Genomic DNA, 19791 nt, shown 5'->3' on the forward strand with positions numbered 1-19791 from the left:
GGAAGGTGGCCATGGCCGTGAGGACCGACTGAGCGAGTGCCACCCTGCCAGGCTTGTTGAGAAGCTTTCCATTCCATCCTGGTAGTCTGCCTGCGAACTTATCGATGAAGGGTTGCAGATCAACCCCCTTAAGGCGGCGAAAATGTAGGGGTAGCCCCAAGTAGCGTCCCGGGAAGGAGGCGATCTTGGCAGGGAAGGATGAAAGCACATCTTGGAGGTCAATGCCGGCACATCTGATCGGGAAGACCTCGGTTTTGCTCAAGTTTGTGATCAGTCCGCTAGCCTCCCCGAAGGTCTTCAGGATTGCAGAAATCGCGTGGAGCTCATCCTTGTCTGGGTTCGCGAAGATGCCCGCATCGTCAGCGTAAAGGGAGATCCTACATCTGGCCGTTCTTGCACAAATGGGTTTGAGGATGCCGCGTCGGGAAGTGAGCTGTAGGATCTGTTGGAGAGGGTCAATGGCGAGGATGAAGAGCATCGGAGATACCGGATCGCCCTGACGGAGGCCCTTTGCATGTCTGAACATCTTTCCGGGGTTTCCGTTAAGCAGCACTCTTGAAGAAGAGGAAGACAGGGAGAGACATATCCAGTCTCGCCACCGCTGCCCAAAATCGAGGCGTTGCATGACCTCCAGCAGGAAGGCCCAATTGACGGAGTCGAAGGCTTTTGAAATGTCCAGCTTGAGGAAGGCTTTTGGCGTTGCATGACATCATACATATGTTACAACAAAAAATAGCCGTCAAAACTACATTTCGAAGACCATATCAATAATGTAAATCTTTTGTGAACCAGAAGGGACCAAATTCAGAGGCATCAAAGATGGAAGGGTTGCTAGAAAAAAGTCTCTAACGATATTATTTTTTTCTAGAAAATCGGTCGTCTAGTCTTTCATCGTCAAAATACATCTGACCCACCACCACCGCGACGCCCTAGAGCCGCCGCCGCGCCGCCGCTTGGCCTCACCGCCGGCGACCCGCGCCCCCTCCGCTGCGCGCCTATCGCGCGCGTCGCCATCGCCGGCAGTCCCCATCTACCCCACCTCGTCGCGCCCCTGCTCCGTCCGCAGCCTTGGTTCCTGAGGTACGTGCGAGCTTCTCGGCATCGATCCATTTATCAATCAACCAATCCAGTCAGTTACCTTCCACGAATTCTCGGGAGCGGCGCACCATCTAGACGAGATCCAATTTCGGCAGCGAATTCCCTTTTACTTTTAATTTTAATTTTACTTTTTCATGGGGCGAATTCCCCTTTGTTTAGCACTGATAACTGATAGATACTTGTAGATATGTTGGGGAATTTCGGTGGGAAGCCATGGATCCTGATTGATCCCTGTTGCTCCATTGCCAGGTGACTGGACTGGTCTGCGTTCTTGGTATCAGCTGGTTGCAGCAATGGACGACGGGGACCTCGATTTCTCCAACCCGGAGGCGTACCTCTGCTCGGACACCGGCGCCGGCTGCTCCATGGACAGCTACTTCGACGGCATCCTCAACGACGCGGAGCACCTTGCGTGCACCCACACCCACACCTGCAACCCGCCCGTCGACGACAGCTCGCACACCCACACCTGCGTCCACGTCCACACCAAGATCGTCTCGGCGTCGTCGGATGGCGGCGCCGCCGACTCCCCGGCCGAGAACAGCGGCGCCTCCAAGAAGCGGCGGCCGTCCGGCAACCGCGCGGCCGTGAGGAAGTACCGGGAGAAGAAGAAGGCCCACACGGCGCTGCTGGAGGAAGAGGTGGTTCAGCTGAAGGCTCTGAACAAGCAGCTGCTGAAGAAGCTCCAGAATCACGCGGCGCTCGAGGCCGAGGCCGCCAGGCTCCGCTGCCTGCTCGTCGATGTCAGGGGGAGGATCGACGGGGAGATTGGCGCTTTCCCTTACCAGCGGCCTGTGAAGAACGTCGATTTGGTTTCTGGCGTTGATCAGGGGGGCTTTCTTGGCAGTGCCCAGGTTATGAACTCGTGTGATTTCAGATGCAACGATCAGATGTATTGCAATCCAGGAATGCAGATGAGAACTATCGGTGATGATGGTGCTATGAGTGGTCAGGTATTTGGGCAAGGCACTGGGGATATTGCAAACATCCAATGCATGGGGGGTGCGAAATCTGGGCTCACAATGCCCCCAGGCTGTGGGGGTATGGGGACAATGCCTTCTGGCTGTTTACCCAGTTCTGAAAAGCAGTGAAGGTTAGTGTCTTATTTTATTGCTTTTGTTATTACATAATTTGTTTCTAGCAAGACCAGTCTAGGACAATAATTTTCTAGCATGTTCAAATTATGTATATGCAAACTCATGAGTAAAGGGCAGATACTTGCTGTTAATAGTAGTCATCTGCTAAGAGCTTACCTCAATTTTTGTGTCTTTTTGGATATAGATTTATTTAGTGACTTGGAATCTTGTTTGACTGGACATATTCAAAGTGTGAGTAACAATTTTCTTTTGAAGGAAAACTAACACATTATATTATTAGAAAGCAATTAGCAATGTCACAATGTAATTCCTGTGTCGTGGTCCACAATTGAAACTATGAGTTATTACAAGGTGATTCCTGTCTGCTAAGAGCAAGTAGTGATTGCCAGTTTATCATTAGAAACTTCGTTCATTTATGATGTGTGGCCTGTTGCGTAATTTAGACTGGGCCTGCCTTTCACTAGTATTGATTTTCTTTTATGTACTTTCGGCTGTTTTAGTTGTGAACATTGCTTTAGTTCCAGTGTTAGTGGCAAACCTGCTGTCTTGTTGCTGTGTCTTTGCTGCTGTTGTGTCCAGTAAAGTAGTAACCCAAATTTCTACTGCCCTTTTTCAGGATTTCCATGGTGTGAATCTTCTCCTTGGCAGGCACTATCGGTTCCCGTGGAGGGAAGACTGTATAAATTGCTAGCTTCTATTGGTCGTGTTGGTTCGAACTGTCGCCAATGATGCTTCTTCGACGGTGGCTTGAGGCGCTGAAACTTTGTTGGGTCTAGAGCTATTACGGCATTCTCCTTCGGTTTTCCCTGGTTGCCATTTCCAGTTTTGCTGTCGGAGTTCGACAGCCTTGCTCCCGGTTCGAGACACCCGCTCTTACAAAAGGGTTGAAGCGGAATGGACCATGAATAATAACCAGAGAGCAGTCATCCATGTCATGTGGCAGCCAGGATATATGTTCAGTTTGGGTAGACCCCAACGTTGGATATGATGTACAAACCTTATGTAAAGCACATTTTGCATGGATTATTTCAGAGTAGTTGGTATGCCTGTATGTGCCTTTCATGTCGTTGATTTGATTATTCGTTTAGATGTTTCATTATTTGAATCTTGAGTGAACAAAATAATGTTTGCCACGATATATGTCATCTGAAACATCCATTGCAAGTGAACGAGCTGGAAGGCTGAAGCATATATGTTGTTATCAACAGACAAACACGGTACAAGAAAAAGTTCTAGGCAAAGTTGCATCATATTCTTGATATACATTAACTCTTGATGCGAACTGATCGAAAGTTGAGACGATACAGGTGCAAAATTCAATTGATTTCACAACTCAGCAGGCATCAATGGAATGCATCAGGCCATGACTAGCCACTGACACCACCCATTTTTCTTCCTCGTACGAAGCTCTCTCGAACCATGCTGAAATTTAGCCACAGTGGTACTCGCTCGCTCACCGGTGAGGCGACTTTGCAGAGTTAGTCATGGAAAGCGTCTCGAGATCAGGCAATTATAGAATCTGGTGATTTAACTGTGCAAGGTCAGTAAGCAAGTGAATCCTCCTCGTCGCACGGGTTCTCGAGGGCAGTGACGTGCTCCTTGAAACAAACCGCAGCTTCCTCCCTCTCATATTCCTTGCCCAGGTGGTTATACGTCATCGCCTTGAGATAGTACGCCTCTGCCGCCATCTCGTGGTACTGCATATCACAATGGATTTTAAATTTGCGTGAGATTTATACTCCTCTTCATGCATTTTGAACTCGATCCTGGTGATGTCTCAGCAATTCAGGAAGAAAAGTTTGAGATGCAGCCGTCAGCTCACCTCTAAAACCTGCAGATCTTCAGCCGCTTGATTTAGAGGGTCCAGAACAGCACAGGGATCTTCAGAAACTGTTATAATAAATAACGAGAGGTCGGTCCATCAAGCAACTGAATGTGAAGTAAGAAGCACGTGGTAGGAAATCATCATCCGGTTATACGCATACCTGAAAATTCTGGATCTGTTAAGTGACATTTTGCTAAGACTATCTGAGACCGAGCACGCAGCTCAAGACCGCCATGGCCGAGGATCATAGGAAGGCTTTGATAAACAAGACTTAAGGCCCTCTTCGCGTGGTTTGATCCGAGAGCTAGCCACAGTTCAGCAAGAGTGAGTGTGGCTGAAGCTTCAAGCAGATCCAAATTAAACGACTTGCAAAACGATTGGCTGGCTAATGCGTAAGGGAGGCCAAGGACCGCGTTGTCGGACTTCTGTGGGAGAGGGAGGGAAAATATTAGTCCTCTCTGTGTGGCATTGCAAGATTTATGAGGTTCTAGTCTCAACAAAAATGATCTGTCTTACTCTATGTATTTCGGCAAGTAACAAAAGGACACTTGCATTCTCTACTTGCATGTTGTACTTGTAGCATGTAGTGAAAAGGGAATTCGCCACGGCTGCTGCCTGCACAAAGGTCACTCGAGTATTAGGGGAATACTTGGACTAACTTGAAATGCTCATGAACCAACCAGTATGAAAGATAAAATACGCTAATACACTTGCAGGGATGAAGGATAAAAGGATCAATAAGATGAGTAATACGTGCTTCTTGGGTAAACTCTAGTAGGCAAGTAAATTCAGAACCTGGCTAAACTGTTTTGCAGCGAGTAACGTGCGGGCACGCCGTAGACTAGCTTCAGTCTTTAGCTCAATGTCTACTCCACTGACAGAAGATGAGAGCACCCCAAATTCATCACAGATTTGTTGCGCAATTCTCAGGTGTCCTCTACATAGATCAATTTACAGCAAATAATAACAGATCAAATTGTGGACGTAGTGCAGTTGATAAAAGAAGTGAAGAAACAGCTTCGTACCGATGCAGGGCACGCTCATGTAGCAATTGCATTTTGAGAAGGTGGATCTGCGAATTCGTTGAGGATGGGAACTTCTCTTCGGCAAGCTTGAGCGCACAGAATGCCGCTGCAGAAAAATGGATATTATCAATCCATAAGAAACTATGGAAACTTACATAGCTCTTGGAGGTTGTAGCATATACATGTTGGTCATATACACGTAACTAACCTGAATATCCTTTGAAGACTGCTAACTGTTCAATTAGCTTGACATATGCCAGTGACAGCTCTGATGAACTGTTGAAGAAAATACAATACTATCACATATCTAGAAAAGCATCACGATGATTTAAAAGCTACTGCTTGCATGGTACAGGATAATTATGTACTCCCTCCATTCTTAAGTCTTTAAGAGATTCCACTACAAACTACATACGGATGTATATGGACATATTTTAGAGTGTAGATTCACTCATTTTGCTCCGTATGTAGTCCATAGTAGAATCTCTAAAAAGACTTATATTTAGGAACGGAGGGAGTACCTAAAGTTGAAGTGTTACACAAATATAATTGCCAGAATTTCATTATGTTCTACCTCGCAGCATCAGCAAAGCAGGTTGCATAGACCAACGTATTCATTCGAACCATCGGAGCACTGTGGAGAGAGTTAACCGAAATCAGTTTTCTAGAAAGGATATAGATAGCAAGCTGGCAAAAAAAAGGAGAAAAACATTGGATTTCATTGCATAATATGATTTACCATAACTTCAAGTAATAATGAAATGTAAGAAAACGTCAGCTGAAAGTTGGCAACAAAGGAGACGATCAAACGGTTTCATGTAGCAAGAGGCTGAAGCAGACCAAGGGTTGAATTAACGCTTTGTAAGACCAAAAGTTTTTAAAAGGTCGTACGCACATCGAACAAGTACCAACAGGTGGGGCAAATATCCCGCTGTTTCTAGTATTTAAAGTTATATAATATTTAGCAGTATCAATGAATAGTCCAACAACATGCGGCCCAAGTATTTGCACTTCCTAAACTGAGACATTTGGTCACTGTTTATCTAACGCTCCCTTTCGCCAGCACATCCAATTATGTGCCAAGCTGGCAAAATAATTATACAACTTGCAATTTCTGCTATGAAAATGCATTTTTATAGTAAACATTAACAGAGAACAGATAAGTACCTTCCATAGTGCTCCCAGGCAGTGGCCCTCATCAAATATGCTGAGCCAGCTAATTGCAATACTGACGTAGGTATTGGACTTGGTTGTGCATGAAAGTGGAAATTGTCAAAGTCATTTGTAATAAGTTTTCTAGGCTTTGTTGAGCTACTACGCCATGAACTGGAAGCATCAGACAGATTCCTAAGCCATGAGGTGCTGAAACTACCATTATCATTCGCAATTGCTAAGCCATCTGCGCCAAAGTCGGACAGCACGTGGGAACTTAATCTTAAATTCTGCAATAGAACATAAGACAGAAAAACTAATTAATTTAGAAGCAAACATATACATCATCCATATTGAGGATGAGTGACTGAGTGTGATATTACTGAGTATAGCTTAAGTATGACATACCTTGCAGACATCTGCAGGACATGTTCTAAGCTTTGTAGAACCATTAGGGCCAAAGGAGACCAATGGCCTTTGGACATGCTGGCAAGCAAAGGTTTAGAGTCAAAAGAAAAAAAAAGATCAACAAGGATGCACAACTACACTGTATATAAAAGTTCTGATGCCATGCCTGAAAAATAGCACTAGGACAGCCCGACAGCGTACAAAAGCAGGAAGACGAACAAAGAAACTTAAACATAGCTAAGTATTTTAAAGACCTTATAAAGGCAAATAATACCAAATTGAGATCTTACCTTCAAATCAAATTTTGCAAGAGAGATGTGATCAAAGGATAGCAAGCTTGTGAGTTTCAGCATATCAGCTCTCTTAAGGGATCGCTTCAAAAGAACAAGCAACTGCTGCTGAATGGACAATGGTGTGCCCAGTCCAATATTGTTTCCAAGGGAATATCGAGAACCAATTAGTCCAACTGTGCTTGATATTCCTATCTTTGATAATAGATTGGAAATGGCTCCTAATATATATGCAAGGCATGAATCATCATTGTTCTGAAAAAAACAAACAAATTATCGCATCTGTTAAGCAGCCAACTGAAGAGCAGCTTGCATTAATATTGAGATGTCACTAAAAAAATGTAATATATGTGCAAGGCATGAATCATCATCGTTTTTCTTTCAAAATGGTTGGATAGAATTCTATTTGAGAAAGAGACCAGTTCAGTAAACTAACCATTTGAGAAACACGCACTGCTTCTGTGAATGCCTGCAAGAAAGCAACCCAACAGAACAATAATTAATGTGCAATGTTGAAATAAATAGCTCGATGGAGTGATATGCTGATAGCATAAAACAAGATAAACCAATACCTTATATTACCTCTAGGGCTTTCTTTGGATGTCCAAAATAACAATGCAAGTTGCCTAAGCAGAGCAGAGCGCTCTCATACTTTCCAACAATATTATCTTGGTGAGGAGATAAAGAACGACTGAAAAGTCCTTGCATCCCAGCACTATAAATAAAGTATAACCAGTTAGGAACAAATTTACAAGAGGTTACTGTGTCTCCAATATACAGCATACGCAACATGCCATTATCACATCTTGGGTTGTGGGCAAAAGACTCCAACCTTTCAGCCTAGCGAGCAGGCCAACAAATAAGCTGTAGCATTGAGCAACACTACACTAGGATAATATAAGTGACACTGTTGAATGAATAAGACTTTTGGTGGTTTTATTTCGTGTATATGCTTCAACAGTCTAGATTCTATAGCATAACATGACTATGCTGATTTATCAGGACATTACATACAAAAGGCATTCATTAACTTCAAAAATGTCATCAGGCATTGGCGCATTGCTTAAATGGACAGAACAGATGTTAAAACATCAAAAAGTCACACTATCAGCACTCCCCATAGTAACATTGAATTATGGAAAAATGTGGTCACAATATCAGCACTCCCCTATGGTTGAGGGTCTGGGACTGACCTGTAATCAAAATAGCGGTGAAGATGGTCTAATGAAGCAACATAGTCATCATGGCAAAGAGCATTCAAGTATTGCAAGAATTGGACCTGACAGGTAGAACAAGGGTACAAAGTAAACCAAAAAGTATTGGGAGCTGTTCACTGTCATGCATAGTCACATATCAGATGCATTATACTGTGGCATAACTTACACGATGAAGCTCTGGAGCTAATGTCTGAAGCTGTGTCATAGTGTTGTTAAATGAATTCAAAGGCACTGAGCTGGGATCCCTGCAGCAAAAGAGCTGCCGTTAAAGGCACTGTGCACATCCTTTAGTTTTCGATACGTGGATTAGCTGATTAAATGTAGGAAACGACACTCACTTTTCAAGAACGTCAGCTTGCTGGTTCAGAAATGCCTCTAATTGCCACCTTGATCTCAGACAAGTTGGATTATCCTCTGCTTTGAAAATATCGGCTAGAAAAGGAAAGACAAATGCTTAATAAGTATAGTTGACCATTTGACATCCTGCCATCCTGGTAAAACCGAAATAACTCTCACAAATAGATTTCATGTGGTATGGTGGATGAAGAAAGAAGAGTAAAACTTAGTCACCTAAACTGTTTGGCAACAAAAATAACCAGCAAATATACAAAATAGAAAATCAATCAACAATAATTGTGGTGAGCGTCATTTAGTAATATTTTGAATCACGATTCACATAACCTGAGTGGCAAATGGTTCACTTTCCAGCACACAAAAGGCATTAGAAAAAGAAGCAAGGTGATGAAGCCGCAAATGCTGGCATTACTATTACCAAATAATTAGTTAATTATATCATGAAAAAATAAAGTGTAACAATTCTGACACACTGACACAGCTAGATGACATTATTTAAATGGCACGTGCTTGAAGGAAATCAGTTGAATACCAGTGCACATTTTTCTAATACAAGATGTCAAGATAGCATCGTAGGAGGCAAACATTACAAGCTTGACATTAATGTCAATACTAATTCAGGGGAGGATAACTCTTTGCATGATCACATATGACAGCGCAAAAAAAAAAAACTGACTACATGCTAAATTCTGAGCTAGCATTTCTTCCATGTTGTACTTGTTGCATTCTGTCTTTCTTATTGGTCACAGATGATTTTAAAAATTCTGGTGTGCCATTTATTCTGTCTTCCTTGGCAAATTCGAATAATTCCAGTCCCATCAAAGTTAAATTAAAATTAGGTTAAAAGGGATTAGAGTTCAAGTTTACCTTCATCAAAATTATGGAGTGAGATTGGTGCATGGATTAGAGACGAAGAGCTCTCCCCCATATGGCTCTCAGTGGCATAGCCTTGAGTATATCTGTCAAATACACCAGATCTAACACCTATATCTGCATCCATCGGGTCGCCCATTTCCATTTCACCATTAAAGTCCTCATCTTCTGCTAAATCATATGAAGCCTCAGCTGAGTTACAGTAGGCCACAAGATTCGCCAACAGATGGCAGACGCCCTACAAGAATTTTCAGCCTACTCAGTTAATACCCCAAATAAGAAAAGAGAAGGGGCATAAAAATAATCAAAAGAAAAGAAGGGCATATAAATATCAAAAGAATGGGCTGTGAGTGCAATATTCTACTTGTAGCACCTCAAAAGTCATGGAATGGAAGGCCAGTATACAGCAACGAAGAAAAACTCCAAGCTGACTATTTGGGTCCAGGAATTCATCCTCCACATTCCCACCCTCCGGTGAAGTGAGCACACCTGGCGAAAAACACTGCATGGTAAGCTGTCTATTTGGGAGGCATGTAAATATTAAGAAGGGAATACCAAGGACTCGAAATCCATCCTTACTGTGAAGCTCACCTCTTAGCTTCTCAAAAAAGTTGAACAAATCGTCTGGTGAGTTGAGCCCAGCCAGTGTGGTTGTCAACTGTTCACAAAGCCAACCATTCACTAAATCGTCTACCGCCTTCAGCTGCCTTAGAAGCTCTTCCAGCGGCGGTTCCAGAAAATCCTCACATGACTACAAAAAGAATAAGGTATGAGTTAAGACATCTATGAGTAAAAATGTTGCATTGGAGAGGGAGACAAGAAAAGGGAAGCTACAATGAAATACACACAAGGCCACGAACTTGGCAACATATATATATAACCGTATATATCAAAAACAATAGAAGAACTACATGCAACAGATCCGATCAACAACAAATGTATTAATGAACATTCCCTCGAGCCAAGTCCAGATTGCATATATCATCAACACCGTCATTCGCAAGGCCATAGGCCATAGAGAATCAGCGATAATGTGGCTGCGTCAGCTGTCAAGTTTCTCATACAAAATACAGCAGTTACCGAGAAGTTACAATAACGAAATCGACTAAACTGGCAAACAACTGATGCTTTACTGAATGCTGCTCACTAGATGAGTACTTGAGCAGATGGAGCCCATTCTGCATTTTGATGCTAATTACGAGTACATTAGTGTATGCAATGGGGCTTGGTGATAATGGTAAAGCCAATCTCCACCGAAAGGTAGCAGTGGGAGCACACGGACAGCAGTGAGAGGGGGCACGGGCGGGAGGAGCTTACGCGGGTGAGGGCGAAGAGGAAGAGGCCGAGGCGGTTGTGGTGGGCGACGGAGTCGAAGGGGAAGGGCGGGGCCTGCTGCTGCTGCTGCTGCGCCGGCGGCGCGAAGACCTGCACGAGGTGGCACACCGCCATCTTGTGCGGCGTCAGCTCCGGCAGCGCCCCGAAGTCCGCGTCCCTCGCCGCCGCCCCGGTCCCCGCGCCCGCCCCGCCGCCCTCCCCCGCGCTGCCGCCGACCCCCGCGAACACGTTCATGGCGCCGCCGCCGCCGCCGCCGCCGGAGACGAGGGTTTTCAAAAAAAAATTGGCTGGGAAAGGGGAGGGGAGCGAGTGTGGCTTCGGGCTTTCAGGCTCGCACTCGTGGGCTCAAAGGCAACTTTCCCCTCTCCCTCCCGGGCCGCTCGCGCGGGAAAATCCTATCTGCCGCATTCTGCGGCAGATTGTCGACCTACCGCACACAGAGATATCGATCGAATGGGCCGGCCCATCTGTGCGTTCCATTGCACCGGTTTTGTGAACCTTCTGGCAGGTTCGGGACTGGTTTTGGGAAGCTTCTAGAATGTTCCTACACCGGGTTTTCCCCTGGTTTTTCTTTTACTTTTTGATATTTCGTTTTCTTTCTCTGTTTTCTTTTTACATTTATCTGTTTCTTTTTCCTTTTTCTGATTCTTTTTCATTTTCCTTTACACTTTTGCCTTTTTCAAATTTAGTTTTATTCATTATTTTGTTCAAAAATTTCAAATTTTGTTTAGATTTTCAAAAAAGTCCCTCTTATCAGAATTTGTTCAGACATTCAAAAAATGTTCCCATTTCAAAGGATGTGCAGAATTTCAAAAAAAAAATGTTCATGCTTTTAAAACTTTGTTCACAAATTCAAAAAATGTGCACGAGTTTAGAAAATGTTCCTATTTTTCAAAAATTGTTCACAAACTCAAAGGAAGTTCAAGTTCTTTTACAATTTGTTTAGAATTCAAACTATGTTCATGATTTCAAAATTTGGTCACAAAATTTAGAAATGTTTGTGATTCCAATTTTTTGTTCGGATTTTGATGAAAAGTTCCATGTTTCAATTTTTGTTCATAAATTCTAAAAATGTTCATAGTTATAATTTTTGTTCGGAATTTCATGAAATGTTCCTTTTTTCAAATATTTGTTCAAGAATTCAAAAAATGTTCACGGTTTCAAAATTTGTACAGATATTCAGAAAAATGTTCCTTTTGCCGAAAATTGTTCAGAAATTCATAAACTATTTGCACATTTTCAAAATATACACTATAAAAGAAGTATACTTTTTTATTAAAAAAACTATCTCTATAGTAGCTAATTCTTGTTCTCTACATTAGCTGATTCAAATTCGTACAGTAGAGCAGTCTGGTCTACGCTAGGACTATTTCTTTAGGTTGCGCGCTGCAGTGTGAACCAGAAAAGCTTGTGTGGTGGAGTGGTTGTGAGCTTGCAATCCCAAGACGCCGGTCTTCTGTTCGATTCATCACATCGTTCCTTTTTCCGTCCCGCGGTACCTCTTGATGGGCCGGCCAGTCGCGTTTTATCTCCTATGCGTTCTGCCGCCAATTTGACACAAAGAGCGTCAAATAGGGGCTCCTGTTCGCGCGGTCGACACCCCCCTTCCCTGTGCTCCCCTGGCCGCCGCTAAAGGTGGAGGGGGGGAGGGGGGAGGCTCGGCCTGGAGATGCTGTGCGAGCGGCGGCTTGTGCCGGGACCAACGCAGCTTCAGCGACTACAGAAGTCTCACCCTAACTTACCCCCTCTATCAGTTACCCATTAAATGTCCGACGGATCGGATTGATCCATATTTCAAATAATTTTTTTAAAATGTTCAGAAAAAAATGAAAAAATTCTAATAAATTGTAAATGTCTCATTTGTATTACGTGAAAATTTTAATCCATTTGGATGTATAGTTTGTGAATACACATTTTTTATTTATTTGAGCTCAAAAGGCTATTTAATCGCAAACCATACATCCAATTGGGTTGAAACTTTCCCAGAATACAAAACGAGACATTTATGATTTAATTTTTTTCATTTTTTCTGAACACTTTAAAATTTTCAGTATGGAAAATAGATCAATCTGGAACGTTGGATCTTTCACGGACGGATGATAATAGGGGCTAAGTTACAGTGAGACTTGGCTTCATAAAGTCACTAAAGCTGCGTCACTTGTAATGTACGTGGGTGCCTGGGGTCACGGGTGTCTGTCAAGGCTGCAGCGTAGGTGTGGATGGCGGCAGCGTCGATCGGATCTGATCTGGTTCACTCGGTTGTCCGTCTGGAGTGGTGAACTTGCTGATCGTGGTGCCAACGACCTGGCCGTGCTGGTGTGGGTGTTGGAATATGGAAGGGGCTGCTTGTGCGCTGGTGTGTTGGAGGATGGATGGAACGTTGATGTGTGTCAACATCTCTCCTCCCTCGATTGGGGTGTTGTCTCTAGGCAAAACCCAAGGTTCTTTGACGGACCGGCGATGGCGGCGCCATGGCGTCCTTACTCCATTGGGAGCACCGTGGATGGAGACTTGGCTTGGAGGTCCTCCGATGTGATTCTCCGGTGCTTACTGCTTGTCAAAGTGGATCTTCATGGGTGCTATGTACGCAACTGCCGGTGAGCCCAAGACGATGAATTTCTTGGGTCTGACTAAGTCCCGCTACCCACTCACCGTCTCTTCTTAGTAGGCATACAGGGGCGGTTGGTGCGTCGACGAGGAAAGTTCAGTGGAAGTTGTTTCTCTTTGGAGTGGCCGGTGTTGGTCGAGGCGCGGCTTGTCAGTCTGTTTAGGACAGGCCCCTTTACATTGTGTCTGTTTTTCTTGTGGTGGCTAATCTTTTGATTAGCTTAGGTATGATGTTTTGCTACATTAGTAGGCCATTAGGCGACATACGCCTAAATGGATCGGCGGCCTCGTACAATGATTGAACCACGAAGCTGCGATGCTGAACATATCTTCAAATGCCCTAAAAAAGCATCTTCAACTCTGAGTTTTTTAGGGAGAAGCTGGAAGCCGTACAGGCTAAGGAGTATTGGAGTTTGAGGCACAACAGAGACCTAGAGTAGTAGCCATTCATCCTCACTCGCCCACTCCGCGTGAAGGAACAGCCGCTATGGCGAGGCTGGGGGTCGTGGGTGAGCGCTGGAACGGGGATCCTGGGATATGGGCTAAGGCAGGGGCCACCTATGTTCTGCACGGATGGATAAGGCGGTGGATCGACTATGTACGGTAAATCTCTGCATTCTGTTTTTTCGGTTTACATGGTTTGATTTATGTGATTTGTACTTTGGTAAATACAATTTAGTTTTGGTACATACCAAATTATTTTGGTATGGTTTCGTACTTTTGGTATATACCATAATAACCAAAGATGTCGTGAATTTGAAAATAACATAACAATAATAATTTACAAATGTATGCACAAATGTAGTTTAACTATATATAAGTATATATGCATGCATGTATTCATGCCTTGATTGTTAAGGGCGTGCTTAGCATTATTTTAAGATTAAAATGACTATGTTACAAGAAAATGGACGTGCTTAGCAAGAAATCTGGCTCCTATATAAGAAAAATAACAACTTGTATCGTTGTTTGCCTCAAGAAATATAAATATATTTTTACTTGGTTTATTCGGTAAACCGTTCGGTTTTTCGGTATATACCATAAAAACTGAAATTCAAACCGGTATTGAAAGTTCATACCATACCTAAACAAAAAAACCATTCATTTCGGTTTATTTTTTATGTTTTCCGGTTTGGATTTAAAATGCATAGAGTGATTGTACAGTGAGTTCCCTTCTTCAATCGTTCCTTTTCATCATCTATAGTTATAATTGGTTGCTCCTGTTTTCGTGATAGCTCGTTTATATGCGATGTGGTTGTTGTTGTCAAAGTCACTGCATTGGAATTGTCCATGTTAATGCCTTCGGTTAAATTAAGTGAAATCTTCATAGGTCAAGTTGCTGGCAAGATTTCATATGACACAATTCGTTGGAAATGCAGCATGCGTATCAGAGTTATCTGTTGCATATGAGTAACTCTAAGGACAAGCATCGTACAATACATGTCCTTTTCTTGAACACACAACCAATTTTTTTGAGCCCTTAACACACACCCAATTGCTTGTTGTTTTCTATTAAAGAAAGATGTCAAGGTGACCTTGAGTATACCCAAAAAAGCCCAATCAAAACTGAAAAGGTACCTAAGTTATCCAAACAAATAGTGAAAGAAATAAAGAAATAGGACTAAAACAGAAGCACAACCAGAAACTGGAACTGGAGTCACGAAGATATCTATTGTCACTTCTTTCACAACAATTTTGCACATTATAAGGAAGAGGAAGGAGCACCTGAGAACAATAGGCATGGGAGGCATTGAGAAAATTCCGAAGAAAAAGGTTGGCCTAGTTGTAGAGAGACACGCTACTTTAGACCTTCCTCCATGTTCCCATGTCCATGCTCTAAGATGCTCATTTTCTTCCTCTTCCACTTGCCTTCACGTCCCCATCATCTAAACCTAAAATGTGCACATTTTTTAAGATAATTGTGCAAGCAAATAGGAAAAGGAAGGAATATCTAAGAATAATAGGCATGAGAGGCATCGGGAAAATACAAAACAGTCTTGGCCCCTAAATTTAGAGGCCAAGAAGTCTAGGCTTTCCTCCATGTTCCCATGCCCATTGCTCTAAGATACTCATGGCTTCCTTTTCCCTACTCGCTCTCAAGACCTCATGACCTAAACATTACATACATAAATTTATTAAGCTTTCAGCACAGAGATATTTTCCTGGGGTAAAATGAAGGGGAAGGAGAACTTAAGAACAGTAGGAATGGGAGGCATTGGGAAACACTAAGACAGATATACACCTCTGGTTCTAGAGGCGCATACGGATAGCTCAGGGTTTCCTCTGTGTTTCCATTCTCAAGGCTCTTAGACTATCTATTCCTCTTCCTAGCTCACCTCGTAGGAGTATGACTCTAAAAATCCAAGAAGAAGCTTGAATTCGTGAGGTATATATAGACCTCTCATGAAGGGCTCTAGTGTAAACTGTGCTGAATCTTGTGAGCAAAATGTTGAAATGAATGAAAACACACGTATATCTGCATGGTACACCATAGTGTATCAATGAATGACATTGGCCATCGAACGTCTATTGCTATTATGGGCATGTGGAGGGAGGATACTAGGAGGTATTTTTCTCATTTACAGATAAAGAACAAAAAGATTTGTCCTTGACCCTCAACTTGCATTCACAGGAAGTGGAAAGGCAATAAACCATACAGTCCTTCAGTATATTTTATGAGAGTAAGGTAGATGAAGAGAGAATACTCCATGTGATGGAAGATCACCAGAACCAAGCAAATAATTGTCACAATTACAAACCAATATGGAATTCCTTGAACTAAGGAACATATCGTTGTATCAGATGATTGTCGATAAATTGCATGAGATTTATTTTCATTTGAAAACTTCCCGGATGTGTTGATTTGTTGAGAAACATCTAATATTAACTTCGGATAACTCATCGGATATTGATCGTTTATTCTGGTAACTGATTGTTCCTTTGTGTATGATTTTTCCTGGCAAATGAGCTCCTTGACAGACCCCCGCTTGTTGATCTGAAGAAGCGGCGAGCATCACAAAACTTCTTCAAAGTTTTAAATTGGTTAAGATAAGTAGGAACGCAAATGTGGTGGTGCATGAGTTAGCAAAGTTTAGTTTTGATAACTTTCCTAATGGGATTCTTGTTAGTAGTGTCCCGCCCTCATGGCATATCCTATAACAAAATATTTTAACAATATTTTAAATTAATCAATATATGGGGTGTTTCTCTTTTTAAAGAGCTAGAAGTAATAAGACAGCGCTAATGCATTTTATGCAATATGCACTTAGTACTGACAATGATAAAAGTGTAGTTATTCTATAGTTTTCCATATATGCTAGAGTTCTCAATCGATCTTTATTGCCAAATATACCTGACAACAATTCAAAGCTTGTTAAAATTTGATATCTCAGATTCTTACTCTGGTTCACTCGGTATATACCCTCACACGGTACAAGATTTCTCCTATATTCTGGTACCAAAATTACTTGATATTTGTTGTGCTAATAACTAGACTAATTTATCATGAACCTTTACAATTTGGAATCATGTATTGTTTTAGACATGCATATGCTATATGTAATGATTAGGTGCCAATTGTAGTATATGCCTGCATGCGGTATCTACTTTTAGATGAGCTAGGTTTTTTGTATTAGATAATACACAAATCGGTGTATCATTTCGTTCAATAGATGGAACAGTTTTACAATGCAAGTTGTTGATCCATGGCGGGGTCAATAGTACGCATCCCCCACATATACACGTTGATAACACATAATAGTGGTGTCTACCGGGACCATGTTGAATATTTAGATGAAATTGCAAGTGCAAGTATATGGTTGCAAGTTAAGACCTTAGCCTTGGCCAATTTTCCTATCATTGTTTTGACTCTAAAACCTATGTGATTTTGGTCTAGGAAACTAGAATTCTTTACGACAACAAAAGCTTGCAAGAAATCGCCTTTCAATTAGCATCCTTCACGTGGGTTTGATACCCAAGGTCACCTTTGGGAAAAAGGAAGGGACTATCTACATCCAGAACTAGATCAAAGGTAATCACGCCCTAGCGCATAGGTGGAAACCAGGCGAGTCCGGCCTAGTCATCACAGGTGGAAACTAGGCCGGTCCAGCCGAGTCATTCCTGCCAAGCCAAGAGAAGACATGTGGACCGACGGGCGTTCTTATCCACCATGTGCGATTTTGCAATAGCACAGACGAATGTTTTGATATTAACGTGGAACAATATCGCACATAGTTCACATAACAGAATCTTGTTTTATAGTTGAACTCATTGCACGTAATTTCATTTTGCCTAATCGTGTGCAATACATTGCATACAGGTCATGTAATAAAGGTGTGTATGATACGAAATTTATTGTGCATAGTTCATTTGCATCATTATGTGAAATGTGTGCAATATTTCACACCCAGTTTGTCCGAAAATATGTGTGTGTGATGATTCCAGATTTGCACACATTTTTGTTTTCGACACATAGTTTTATTTATATATTGTATGTGATGCATTAACCACACACATGATAGGGAGGATTAATAGCACTAGTCTATACTAGTGGCGCCAGCACTGAAAACTGCCACATGCCAGATCTGGCAACAGGAGGCCCAAATCTAGCGCCATCATCATCCCCACGACCAACACGAGAGGACAAGGATTGGCCGGGACGAGGCTCCACCATCGGGAGGATGCCGGGCAGCCGGACTTCGGGGTGGGTGGATGAATGAGGTGGATCGTAGGGAGGAACCGCGCCACACCGGGCAACCACCGGTGATGACAATGTGGAGGAACCGAGGAAGTTGCGAGGGCAAGGAGGAACCAAAAGGCACCAATATTATGTTGGGAGATCCTATAAACACTAACATGCTAAGAAAGATAAATACAGAAAGAGCACATACCAAATGACCACCAACCAAGATTCCAAGGCAACTCTATATTTGACATGGAAATTGTAGGGTGCTCTCAACTCTCAAGACCAATTGTTAGTTTGTCACAAGATTGATATGTTAGCTACGTGATGGTTTGTCTTCTTAAATAAGTGGTTGATAGTTATGTTGGTCAATACTCAACAGTAGTAAGACCGTGAACTATCTGATCTTAATCGAGGTCGCATTAGACTAGCGATGTTTATTCTCCAGAGCGGGTCTGTCTAATGCTTGATCAGTGTTTACAGCTGGAACAAGTTAGCTTCAGGCACCTGAAGGCCTCATGATTCATCTCGATAGCATCATCCAGAGTGATCTTCTTTTGAGAACATGTTAGCTCACTGCTATGAAATTTTGTGAGCATTCTTATTTTGATGAAGAATTAATTCATCAGGATTCATCCTATAAGTTACTCTAGTTATTCTAAATATTGCAATTCTTACATGTTCATGTTATGTCATATTCCCTTCCACGGTTTGTTCCAACTCTCGTTTTGAGCTTGTGTATACTTGATCTCTTAGTACCAAGTAGCTCTAGAGTATCAATGTTGTAATATCTTCATAGTATTCTTATATTTGCATTTATCATGTGACAATGTCCATTCATACTGCATAGGGACCACACTTGTTTACAATGGTGATTCCTGCTGAACTTTCTTTACCAATGTACCTTTTGCGCTTTTCATAAGTAATCTGTATACATTTGAATTTAACATCTTACAAGCAACATTAGAATGTACCCTTGCATCCCCGCAAGAAAAAAAAGAATGTACCCTTGCATATGTGCTAACTTCAAATACATTATGCCTTTTTCTTAAAAAAAATATCTCATTAGGGATGGCTATTTTCCCCTTTTGTACATACCTATTTAATTTTTTTACTGAAGTACTATATGGGAAGAAATTCCTACAGGTTTTCAGGTAAAAAACAAATAGTGTTGACTACTAGTTGGCATCTTACCCATCCTATAATTTATTTCACTAGTTCATATAGGGCATCGCCATTCACGAGCCATTGTGCCATAGTTAATAGCTACTAACTCAAACTATTGATCTAGGAATAGCATATGCAGGGCTTCCGTGCATGCCAATGAATAAATAACACCTAGTACTTACTTTCCATACTGTAAAAAAGCGACAAACCAATTGAACCATGAAAGTTGAAACTTCCTTTTGTTCAATGGGCCAAGAAATGGTGCAAGCCAAAAAGATCAATTAAGCAATGAAGTTGTCTCTTGTTTGTCAGCCAAGGATATTTTTAAGAAAAATAATAGAAAATAATAAAACCTCAGTCTCTAATTTTAGATGGAACCTTTTGTTCTTTCCTCTGTTCCCATGGTCACTGCTTGTGTGCTTGCAGATCCTTTGTCTTTTCATCTTTCCGGTTCATCCTCAAAGCCATATATGCTAAGTATATGACTTAATATCTTTTGTTATCTCCAAAATCTATATCGAGCAAGTCCAAAGGAAGAGGAAGGAGCATCAAAGAACAATAGGCATGTGAGGCATAGTCAGGAAAGGAAACAAGGCAGAGCTAGGCTAATCAAGGGCATGCAATGCGTACCCAATATTTTTTGCAAAAAAAAAAGTGTATAA

General features: G+C 42.2%; 2 protein-coding genes across 4 annotated transcripts; one reads left to right on the forward strand and one right to left on the reverse strand.

Moving 5' to 3' along the window:
- Nucleotides 1-866: 866 nt before the first annotated feature.
- LOC123110151 (basic leucine zipper 19) lies at nt 867-3242 on the forward strand. Of its 3 annotated transcripts, none has more exons than XM_044530612.1 (3): nt 867-1080; nt 1284-2191; nt 2812-3242. In XM_044530612.1, the coding sequence occupies exon 2, from the start codon at nt 1392-1394 to the stop codon at nt 2187-2189; it is 798 nt and encodes a 265-aa protein (XP_044386547.1). In that variant the 5' UTR covers nt 867-1080; nt 1284-1391; the 3' UTR covers nt 2190-2191; nt 2812-3242. The 3 variants fall into 3 exon arrangements, with proteins under 3 accessions (XP_044386547.1, XP_044386546.1, XP_044386548.1); XM_044530611.1 differs by having other exon boundaries at nt 873-1080; nt 1348-2191; XM_044530613.1 differs by having other exon boundaries at nt 873-1080; nt 1380-2191.
- Nucleotides 3243-3377: 135 nt separating this feature from the next.
- LOC123110150 (anaphase-promoting complex subunit 5) lies at nt 3378-10961 on the reverse strand. The gene is made up of 20 exons (XM_044530610.1): nt 10657-10961; nt 9931-10090; nt 9713-9828; nt 9334-9577; nt 8451-8544; nt 8279-8357; nt 8089-8174; nt 7478-7610; nt 7332-7364; nt 6896-7150; nt 6606-6683; nt 6213-6487; nt 5620-5679; nt 5254-5321; nt 5046-5151; nt 4816-4957; nt 4537-4635; nt 4181-4445; nt 4018-4085; nt 3378-3892 (listed from the first exon to the last, which is right to left on the reverse strand). The coding sequence occupies exons 1-20, from the start codon at nt 10906-10908 to the stop codon at nt 3737-3739; spliced, it is 2769 nt and encodes a 922-aa protein (XP_044386545.1). The 5' UTR covers nt 10909-10961; the 3' UTR covers nt 3378-3736.
- Nucleotides 10962-19791: the final 8830 nt, after the last annotated feature.

This window comes from Triticum aestivum, chromosome 5B (assembly GCF_018294505.1).
Source record: "Triticum aestivum cultivar Chinese Spring chromosome 5B, IWGSC CS RefSeq v2.1, whole genome shotgun sequence".
Taxonomy (NCBI): domain Eukaryota; kingdom Viridiplantae; phylum Streptophyta; class Magnoliopsida; order Poales; family Poaceae; genus Triticum; species Triticum aestivum.